The 11,186-nt window shown below is 46.0% G+C and overlaps 1 protein-coding gene across 2 annotated transcripts in view; it reads right to left on the bottom strand.

The window, feature by feature from the left end:
* Positions 1-11,186, bottom strand: part of LOC109324504 (casein kinase I) — a 48,201-nt gene that overhangs the window by 21,725 nt on the left and 15,290 nt on the right. For both annotated transcript variants that reach the window (XM_019556520.1, XM_019556519.1), the window contains exons 4-6: positions 7,371-7,599; positions 5,761-5,931; positions 514-662 (exon numbers count right to left, since the gene is read on the bottom strand). In XM_019556520.1, the coding sequence (XP_019412065.1) occupies positions 514-662; positions 5,761-5,931; positions 7,371-7,599 (549 nt within the window). The remainder of the gene's footprint in view (positions 1-513; positions 663-5,760; positions 5,932-7,370; positions 7,600-11,186) is intronic.

The following is an 11,186-nucleotide window of genomic DNA, read 5'->3' as shown; positions in this document are numbered from 1 at the left end:
TTTGCCCCAAAGTTTGGTGTCATCGGCGAACTTGGCCAGTCCACTCCTGACTCCAACGTCCACATCGTTAATGAAGATGTTGAACAGTATGGGTCGTTAGCACGTTTGTTAGTAATCGGTAATCTCAGGGAATAGTGAGAAAACCAGTTTTCTATTCTAAAATATTTCACTCATCAATTGAAACATTTTCATAAAAGCATTCATAATGGGGAATTTTGGTTTGTATGGGACGTGCTGGTGGATTTGGACATTTCACTTTTCTTCAATTGCCATCCCTGCTGTACTACAAAACAGAAGAGGCAACATAACATCTGCTTTTGTAGAGTTTTAGCCTGTGCTCAGATACCAAAAGAAGACTGGACACTAAAAAAAATGTCATTTCACATGCTAGGACTTCTAGGAAGTAGGTCTAAAATAAACAACACCAAGAAACCCCAAACTAAATTTGAAAAATAGAATGGCTGAACATTTCTAACAACTTTCTTGTTTAATTGAGCAATGAGAGCTACTTACAAATTTGAGCATATTCCAGTCAAATACATAGTCATAGGAGAAGCCTTGCCGGTGGAACAGGTTTCTGAATAATTGTCTCAGATAGGAATAATCTGGCTTGTCATCAAAACGCAAAGAACGGCAGAAATTCAGGTATGTAGCAAACTCAGCTGTAATAAGAGAAATCTCGCTTACCAGTGTCACACGTACTATTATAAAGGGCTGTTTCAAAATTAGCATACTATTTTCTACCATACTTACAGCATTTTGTTTTAAATATAATCACCATCTTCCCCAACAATTCCTTCAGACTCATCAGGCTACTAAAAAGCAACAGTGCAGTTTCAGTACACCAAATGTTCATCCTCTCTGCCCTGAGGCAACTACAATATTTAAATGGTCAAGTCTACAGAAATTGAGGCACTTAAAAAGCAGACATACTTTTGTTCTGAATCATTAATATCTCAGAATCTTCTGCATGCAAGGAACAACAGCCAAAGCCAAAACATGGGTATTTAGTGGAGACAAGCCCCACCTATCAAAACATGGGCAAAAAAGGACTTTTATGAGACCTGGTGTCTCAATGCCCCCTCAAAATAGATAAAAAACCGACCTGGGAGTAGCAGAGAAGACCTGATATTAGAATCCCTACTGAAATTGTTAGGGATTGGAGAGGAAAACCCTACAGTAAGCAGTAAGGAGAGAAGAAAAAAATGGAATATATATATTTTGTCGTTCACAGCTTCAGAATGTATTTCAATTGCTTTTCTCAGAGAAGGTGCAATGTCCTTTTCATGTAATTATTCATTTTAGTATTGGACATATATATGTGCCAATTTAATGACAAAATACAGTACAGCTAGGGGTCTACCAAACTCAAGGAGACTGCTGGCAGATTTTCCAGGGCAGGCAGCCATTTTTGTGACCCCCCACTCACTTCCCCACCAAAGCCCCTGATTGGCTAAGAGGCCCCTATAGTCCTGCCCCTCCCCGCAGATTGCCAGATGGCCCCAAACAGCTGCCTGCTTAATAACATGTCAATTAATGGCTTCCATGGGGTTAATCTCCTAATTACGGCTGCAGAAGCCATTTTTTGATGCATTAAGCTATCTGAACATTTAATGAATGTCTAAAATGAAATATCTTGTTAAAATAAAAATGCACAACATGAATTGCAAGTAATGCAATGATAGACACTTTAATTAATAAATGATATATAGTTGGCATTAGTTAAGGACATTATGAAACAGAGTTTACTAAAACTGACTGCTAAAACTTGAGACAGGCAGTTAATGCTATGTATTAAAAGTGAGCATGCTACACCCAGCCAGTGTCTCTGGAGACAGTCTCAGTCTCTGTGAAGTGAACACTTGTCTATACACTGATATGGCACACTCAGCATCCACTGAGTTCACTGGAATGGTGAGGCAGTGTCCTGCCAGGGCATAAAGATGTGGAAACTGGCTTCAGACAGAGTCCTGAACATAGGCACAGCCACAGGCATCTGGCACTCTTTGACTAAGTTCATGTAGGCAGCACGTTCATGAACGTGGTCATGCTCTTTCCCCCATCCCAGGATTGGTATCAGTAGCTGAGGGTCAAAACTCAAAGGCACCTGGCTGAGGTCCAAATTGCAAAAGGCCCCAAGGAAGGGAGCAGCTGGCTGTCTGAACTGCAGTGGCTGTGACAGATTGTACCTACAGTACTAGTTCAGCTTCAAAACTATTGCCTGGAACAGCTACTTTCTGCACTTGTTTCCACAAGGTCAACTTGATGGTTCCTGCAATACCTTGTCTGAAACCCAAATTATCAAGTCCATCAGCTTGTTGTGTCCATGGTGGATCCCAGCCTGCCAGCCTTCAAACCATGTCAGGAGCTCCATGAACTGGGTGGAATTGTTGCCACAAGCATCACTTGATCTTGAATGGTGCCTCACCGCAAGAGATTGCAAAGTTTGTGCATGCACTGTGTGCTGGGTGCGATTTCCAGCTCCTCACTCACAAACTGCTGGTAGTGCTGCGTGTGCTTGGTGTGGTAACGGACTGTGTTGAACCGGGAATTCTACCATGTGAGCACAGGCTCTGGTGGCAGCAGCACAGTGGCATGCGAGTCCCCACTCTGACTGGAGATGGACTCCCTGTACTGAACCTTACAACCTGGACAGTGCTTGGTTTTCTTGAAAGAAGACACCAGGCTACCCATCTCAGGGAACTGCGTGCGTCAGATGTCACTTACTGCGGGCAGAATGTGTGCATTGCGGGTGATATGAACAGTGTTGGGCAGCATTCTTTGGAGTATGGCATTGTTAGACAGGAACGCAGCAATCTTGTTAAAGTCTATGCCATAGCTGACACTTACCTTTACGATGACTTGGGATAGGGTGGAAAAACTGACAGAGGTGAGGTGGACTGGCTGAGTCTGAAACACAGGCAGATCCTGGTCAGTCCAGCTCCACAGTACAAATAAAGTGTGCAGCACATAGTTAGGTTGAGGGTTGGTGGCTTCATCAGCCACAATGGGAAAGAAATGATACTCTGTCAAGGCAGCACTCATAGACGGTACATGAGAAGCAACTGCTGCAGAATCTTGGCAGAGCTTGTTTGCACACAGAAAACCACCAGCATTTGGCACGTTTTGGTTCAGGTAGTTTCTTAACTTGGGGTGATCAAGTTTCTTCAGCAGGATGCTGGCCACAGCAAAACCCTCCACACGGGAAAATATTGCCCCTTGCCTTGCCAAACTGCTTTCCACGGTCCTTTTAAAATAGGGAGAGCATGGTTGCTTGCCTCTGGTTCTAACCTTCAGCCCCTGCAGCAGCCTTCTTTTTCACGTGTGCCTTGGACTCCAACTGCTGATCGATGTTGGTTTTCCAGGACACATCCAGAGTTACACTGCAGGAGGTACAGAAGTCTGCCACCATCTATGCGCAAGGTCCCTGCAGGATACTGTCTTGCACCATCACCACTGCAACGTATTTGGCTGTCTTGGAGCAGACTCCCAAATTTCTTATTGTGCTCAATGTTTTCACAGAGCCTGCTTGAAATCAAAGATTTCCGCAAAAATTGAAAAACAGCAATTTCAGTAGGTCTCTAGGTATAATCTACAGGTGCCTGAAAATGAACTGGGGGGGGGCATTTGAATTACTGAAGAAGCCACATTGCAATGATGTAGTATTCTGACAGAAGTCCAGTACTTTGAATGTCTAATAAATGCTCAATTGCCATGCACACACGAATATCTATACAACAACCATCATATACAGCGGGTATCAGAAGTGTTGTAGTGGAAAATGTGGTTTTCAAATTTTTCATTGCATATTTGCGATCACAATACTACACTAACTATTTACATTTTAAAAGCCAAGTAAGGGACATTTTAATGAAATGTATAAAGGATGTGGGTCAGGAACTTCTAGTCTGTTTCAGAACACAGAATAAGAAAATGGCCAGTGAAACTGAAAAAACAGCAAATTCAAATTAGACAGGAGAAAGTACTCTTTCACACAACTCAAAATTCAAGAACAAAGGTATGCAGGAGGCCAGGATTTCTGTGGATGATATTTCTTATTGAACCAACTGCATGGTTTGGGAAATTGACAAGCTTTCAAATGCAATGCATTCTTTCAGGCCCCTGAACAACAAGACCTGAAGAAGAATGCATTATATTCAAAAGCTTTTCAAAGTCTATCCCAACCCCAGCAGTCCAATAAAAGATAAACCCACCTAAAATTTGCCTCACACATTTCCACTGCAGTGCCACCAGAGGACAAAACTGGTACTGTTAAGAACTATAAAAGCCCAGTCTTTGAATCTAGCTAGGGAAAACAAGGATACCCATTGCCAACAAAATTGCAAACAATCTTTGAAAGAGATTAAACCTTATTTTTCAGGGCTTAAATTTATTTCCAATTTCTAAGAATTAAGAGGGTACCTAAAATGGGGGCAGACTAGATACGGGGGACCACATTAATTTCATGCAAGGCTATGGCATTTTCTTCTGGCACTTGCTATTGTCAGGCACAGGATACAATACCAGATGGAACACAATTCTGGTCTGGTATACCACTTTCTACACTCACAGATAAGAGTTACTAGTAGTACAAGAGTGTTTCAGAAAGAATGGCAATTTTGAAATAAAACCATTTTGTGTAAATTTATCATTTACTGGATTTTCCCACTTTCTCAGACATACAGTGCAGACAGCCATTTTGCTGTTAGTTTCTGAAACGCCCTCATGCATTCACCTGTGCAATCCTGACCATTCAAAAATGATAACAATACCTGGAGAAAATGCAGAGTTCCTTCAGACAGTTGTTTTTAAGTATGATGTACAGTATGCACCCAGGGATCTTACTAAGCTAGCTATCAAACACTGATCACAAGAAAGTCTCAATAATTGCAAAAAAAAAAAAATCAAGGAGTTTTATATTACAGATTTCATAGCATTAGGGCTGGAAGAGACCTCGTGGGATCACTGGGTCAAGCCCCCTGCCTAAAGAGCAGGAAGTCAGCTGGGGCCAGATCACCAAGCATTTCTTAAAGGTATCCAGAGTAGGTGCTTGCACCACTTCTGGGGGAAGTCTATTCCAGATTCTAGAGGCTTGGACAGTAAAGATATTTTTCCTCATGTCCAGCCTAAAACTGTCTTCCAGCAGTTTGTGACTGTTAGACCTCATCTTCCCCTAGTGAACAGACATTCTTCCAGTTCCTGGTGCACATCCCTTATATACTTATAAGCTGCCACCAAGTCACCCTTGAGCCTTTGCTTCTCTCTTCATAAGGCCTGTTCCCCTGACCCCCAATTATGCACGTAGCTCTTCTCTGGACTCTCTCAAGCTTCTCCACATCTCTTCTAAAGTGTGGAGCTCAGAATTGGGTGCAGTACTCCAGCTGCAGCCTCACCAAGGCTGAGTAAAGCAGAAGGAGGACTTCTTGGGTCTTGCTTGAGATGCAACAGTGGATGCAAGCCAGAGCTTTACTTGCTTTGCCAGCTGCAGCATCACATTGCAGGCTCATGTTCATCTTGTGGTCAGATGAAGGAGCAATGAACCAGGGACACAGACAGCCCACACAAAGCAAGTGCAATATCTGTAAGCATGAATATTGAACACATCATGAAGTCCGACATCTTTTCACCCAAAAAATGACAGAATAACAGCTGAGTTAATTTAGTTTAAACATGCAGCATGAAGCAATAGACACTACCACTTCAATGCCGAGAAAGTGTAAAAAGTTTAAAGTTTATAATGATTCCAAAAAAGTAACTTACAAGGGTATCCTTTACATAAAACCTCAATGGGTGTAGACATTTTCTTTTCGCTGATACGTTCATACTTCTGTCTTTTTGTTGCTGCCTTTAGCCCCTGCCAGGGAAGGGAGCCCAGGTTAAAATACATCAGTACGTAGCCCAAAGACTCCAAATCATCTCTGCGAGATTGCTCTGCAACAGTATAAGAGAATGGACTTGTTAGACTTATTTTCTGATGAAAGATCAAAAGTGCTTATGTAACAAACATCACTGAAAACTCTCTCACACCCTCTGTAGTTTAAGATGAGTAAATTCATGTTAAATTTCTCCATCAGATACTAGAAAAAAATCTTATAAACTCTTGTAGTTATTCACCACTCAATTCCTTGAAACTAGAGGTGTACCGATATATCAGTAGCCTATCAGATTGGCACCATTAAAAAGGGGAAATGACATCAGCTATCGGCTTTGTGTGCCTTCTGGCCAGGTCCCCGAACCATGGATTCCCTCTCCCCCGTGGGGCTGGGGCCCCCAGATGCCTGGGTTCCCTTGGGAAAAGGCAGGTTTCCCCTTGCAGGTGGGCAGCATTCTAGCATGCAAGGGGCTGAGGGTAGTGGGACACAGGAGGTCCATAGCCACATGCATGTGTGTGGCCAGGAATACAGCCAGGCAGCGTGGAGAGTAGCTCCCTGCAGAAAGGGAAGGGGCATTGGGGGGAGGGCACACAGCAGCAGATTGAGGCTCTCACAGTGAGGGAAGGAATAGGGCAGGGGCCCTGGGTCAGGAAGTGGGATGGAGCAATTGGCACCTATCTGGTGGGGGCGGCGGGGGGGAAATCTCCCTGCTGCTGCATGTGCCCTGCCCCCCAGATTTGTGCATGGGGTGGATGCAGGCTACACACTGATGGCTCAGGGTTCTCCACTCTGCTGCCTTTCCCTCAGGAGCCCTGTGCTGGCCACAGGCCTCCTGCCTGCCTGGCAGTGGCAGGGATTGCAAGTTGTGCCTCCTGCTGCTGGGCAGGCAGGGGACACAAGGCTGATGTGGGACTCTCAGGGCAAAGGCAGCAGGGCAGAGGATCCCCAAGCCCACAGCAGACAGCCTACATCCACCCTTGTCCTGCTCAGCTCTGCTCAAAAGCATCTCCATGCTTAAACATGGCGGCAGCAGTGCTTGAACTAAAGCTCATTTGACGAGCTTTAGTTCAAGCGATCCTGTCACCATTTTTAAGCGCCAGAACGCTGATACATTTGACACAGGAGGCTGGAGCACATGAAAAAAAAAAAAGTTTATGTTAGTACTTTAAAATGCCTTGTATTATTACTAAATATCAGTTATTGGACTGGCATCAGCTGATAAAGTTAGTTAGTAATCCACATCACCCAAGATGTCTTTATCAGTGCACCCCCACTTAAAACTATTGGTTCACTGTACCCATCTCCACCAAGAAATGATCTTAAATAAATCAAATACCTAGTACCATATTAACAACACGCATTTTCTTTCTAAATCTCTACAAATGAAGATCTGTTAGCTAAAAGGATTTCATATTTATCCAGATTGTATATGTTGTTAGATGCACCTTGGAAATGACATACATTTGGCTAGAGAGAGGGCTATCTTTTCCAGCTCACCAATTCCAAGATGAGTATTGATGGATGCATAACGGGCAGTTCCTGTTAAGTTTTTGTTTTCACGATATGGGATGTGCTGGTGAGTTCGAGCATCTCTATATTTCTTGGCTAACCCAAAGTCTATGATGTAGACAAGGTTGCCCTTCTTTCCCAGCCCCATCAGGAAATTATCAGGTTTCACATCTCGGTGGATGAAGTTCTTAGAGTGAATGTATTCAATACGACTTATCTAGATTCAGAGAAAAAAAATAATTCAAGAGGCGCTGAACATACACTTTTCTTACTGGAAACACCGTCATAAATAAAGATGTCCTTACCTGTTTTATCATTAGTTTTAAAGGCCTGTACTTTAAAAAAAACAAACCCACCCTACAAGTATAAAAGCTGCATTGCAGAAAAAAGGCTTTGTGTATCATTAACTAGAGTTTTTTGAGATGCATTTGTATTCACAGTCTCACAGTGGGGTATATCAAGCCCTGAATTATTATTATTATTTTTAATCAGAGACTTCAATTGTAGTGGTACTCATAGGCACACTCTAGCTCCATCTCCATTCCTGCCTAGCACCAGGACATGAAGAGCAGCACACACTTCCTGTTCTTCAGTTTCCTCTGAACCACAGTGTCCCAAACTGCATTTCATTCAGAGGAAGAGGGAAAAGGAAGGAGGTGTATTGTACACATACACGTCAAGACATCTCAAAGAATCCAAGTTTAACTGATTGTCCATATCATTATATAGTCTCATGGTGGGCAACATTAAAGCAGTGGCCAGACAATGAGAGATGGGATTCAGAAGCCCTGTAAGCAAACTGCACCTGCAGAACCAAACTACCAAGTGTGGTATCTACTACAGAGGCTTTGGTCTCTGACTTAACAAATTCTGAGAATTCCCAGTTCTAAAGATGGTTATGCAAGAGAAGGCACTGAGACAGTCCCTCAGGAAGAGGCCACTTTTGCTTTAGTCAGGGGAGAGGCAACAGAGTGCTCCCATCTCTCTGAGGAAAGAAAATGTAATAGGTGGTTGTGACAAAGAGGTGAAAGCATTCTAGGAGGGTGCTGAGCATGATACTGCTGAAAACTCAATCTCCTCCAGGGAACCAGAAGACACTGCTGGGCCCAGTCTCATGGCAATTCTGCAATCTGTTGGCACATGGACAATGCATCTATTAATAGCTGTTGAACAGATTAGCTGGAGCGGTTTCCCCTGGCATCTCTAAACCAATAATGGGAGATCCTAAGGAAAGTAATGAATAGTGGACAGATCACTCCTGTGTCCAGTTCAATGCCTTCCCTCTAAAGCATCCACCCTTGCCACTGTCGGAGATGGGATATCGAGCTAGATGGACCACTGGTGTTGACCTCATATGCACTTCTTATGTTAAGAAAGGAGCATGAGAGCCAAGACGGAGAAGGGAACATTTTACGCTGAGCACAAGGCTGCTTAATAAGCTTCTCTCAAAGGCTTCCAGCTTTGGAGAAAGTGTGAAAGCTAGTTCTGTAAGAGGAAAGGGGGGATAAAATCCTTTTCTTAATCACAGAAGAGCAGGACTTCCCATCTCAGCATTCTTTCTGCAGTTACCATGCAAGGCCAGAACATTCAATTCTGAGGGTGCTGTTAGAGGTTACCTTTAAAGCATTTCAAATCTCTAGTATGGTACGCTGTCAAAGAGGTAGAACAGTTTCAGAGCAACTACGGGTCACTGGCACGCTTGCCAAGTGTGGCACAAGAGGCCATTTTGCTTGGCACACCACAGCCAGCCCCAGCTCCGGGTAGCTGCTGCCAGTGATGGAGCCCAGGTTGCTCCCAGCAGGGCTTGCAGCATCCCAGCTGCCTGCTGGGAGCAGCCCAGGATCCCAGCTGGCAGCAGCTCCCCAGAGCTGGGAGGCTCCAAACAGCTGTGCCAGGCTCTGGCATCAGCTGGTGCAGGCACCCCTCGAAGCAGGTGGTGGGGGAGGGGCCTGAGGCAGTGCAGCCCTGGTCTCTCCCCTGCTCCTGGCAGGGAGGTGATGAGCCCAGCACAGCTGTTTGTAGCCAGCCCGGGCTCTGGGCAGCTGCAGCAAGCAGGCTGCAAACAGCTGCGCTGGGCTACAAAGCTCCAACATCAGCTCTGTGCTGGCAGCGACTGCACGGGCACCTCAGGGCAGACTGCGCAGCCCTGCTGTCCGCCCCGAGGTGCACACGCTGTCACCACCAGCACAGAGCTGATGCCGGGCTTTGGGTGGGGGGCAAGGGGCACAAGCACGGCATTCTGCCATGTACCCCTTGCCCTCATTTTTTTTTCTGCCATGCCAGCACTCCAGCACCTTCCGAGGTAGGCATTGTGGTGTTTTTTGGCACTCTGGCCAAAAAATATTGCCTACCCCAGCTTAGTATTATCTCAGACCTGCACAACCATGCCTTGCTGCCAGAGGGCCTGGTAAGCAGGGATGTGGATAGGAGCCAGGACTCTCTCTTCTCTGGAGTGAGAGAGGAGGGACAAGGGTGGCATGAAGCTTGGAGGGGAAGAAATCATGCGGCTTTCCTCACAGCAACGACCAGGAGTCCTGGGTGGGAGGGGAAGTCAGGGGCTGGAGGGGTGGATATGTCTGAAATGAGGAAAAGAGAAAGGAGTGAAACAAACAAACAAAATATTGCACGTATTTCTCCGAACTGGCATTGGGTGGGGGCGGGGACAGTTGGGTGAGCACTTACAGCAGGGCAGAGTTAAGACCCAGCAGGCTCACTGAATCCATACCTCATTAGGGTAGAGCTGAGACCCAGTGGGCTTGCTGAATGGGTTGGGTAAAGGGGGTGCTGACAGAGCAAATTCAAATGAATAGGACAGTGGTCATCAACCAGGGGTATATGTACCCCTGGGGGTACATGGCAGCGGTGGGAAAGAACAAAGGCACTTACAGTTTCACTGCTGCACATGGGGACCCCTCCCTCCCCACCCCAGCCTTTTGGCCTCCAGGGGACCCCCCCTCCCACCACCCTGCTCCTCGACCAACCGCCAGGGGTACACCAACCAAAAGAGGTTGAAAACCCCTGGAATAGGGGTTCTGTTCAAGTGAATGCCACGGCAGCGAGAAATCAGCTATGGTGCAGTGGCTGGCAGCAGTGGAGGGGTAGATGGCTGCCCAACACTAACTGCCAATTGCCCATACTCATTAGTAGCTAATTGGCTTTAACTGGTCCCCTTGTACTAACAGCCAGCCAGCCAAGCGGCCAGACAAGCAAGCAGCAAATTGACGACCTGAACCTAGGTGCTCAGAGTGGTCAGGGTGTGCTGCAGCTTCACTCCCGGGAGGTGGGAGGGGGTGTTGGCTTGGAGCCAGCACCATACCCCTGGGCAGTAGGGTTTAGGAGGGTTGAAAGTTGGCCCATGGAGAAAGAGTGGTAAGGGCTGAGGAATGGTGCATCCTGGGATGCTGGAGGAATGGAAAAAATGTGTTATTTCCCCAGAGCATACTAACAATACCTTGGAATGACCTAGGTAAAACAGATCAAAGATAACCCTAACCTGAAGTGGCATAACTTCACACAGGGGTTGTTAACTGGGTGTATACATACCCCTGGGGGTACTCGAGAATGCCCTAAGGGGTAAGTGTGGCCAGGCGGGGACAGAGTGCTGCCACACACCATCCTGCGCTGCTGCGCAGGAGCCACCAACCTGGCCAAGCGCAGTCGGTGGGGAAAGCTCACACATGGTGGCTGCTGCTGCGCTGCATCCAGTCATGCAGAGGGGAGGGAGCCAGGTGTCCAAGGAGAGTGGTCGCTCCTTAAGGAGACGATCCTCCAAGCCCAAAGGAAGGTAATCCCAATGAGGATCAA

This window comes from Crocodylus porosus, unplaced genomic scaffold (assembly GCF_001723895.1).
Source record: "Crocodylus porosus isolate Cpor-Errol unplaced genomic scaffold, CroPor_comp1, whole genome shotgun sequence".
Classification (NCBI taxonomy): Eukaryota; Metazoa; Chordata; order Crocodylia; family Crocodylidae; genus Crocodylus; species Crocodylus porosus.
This window is presented reverse-complemented; position numbering and strand designations above follow the sequence as displayed.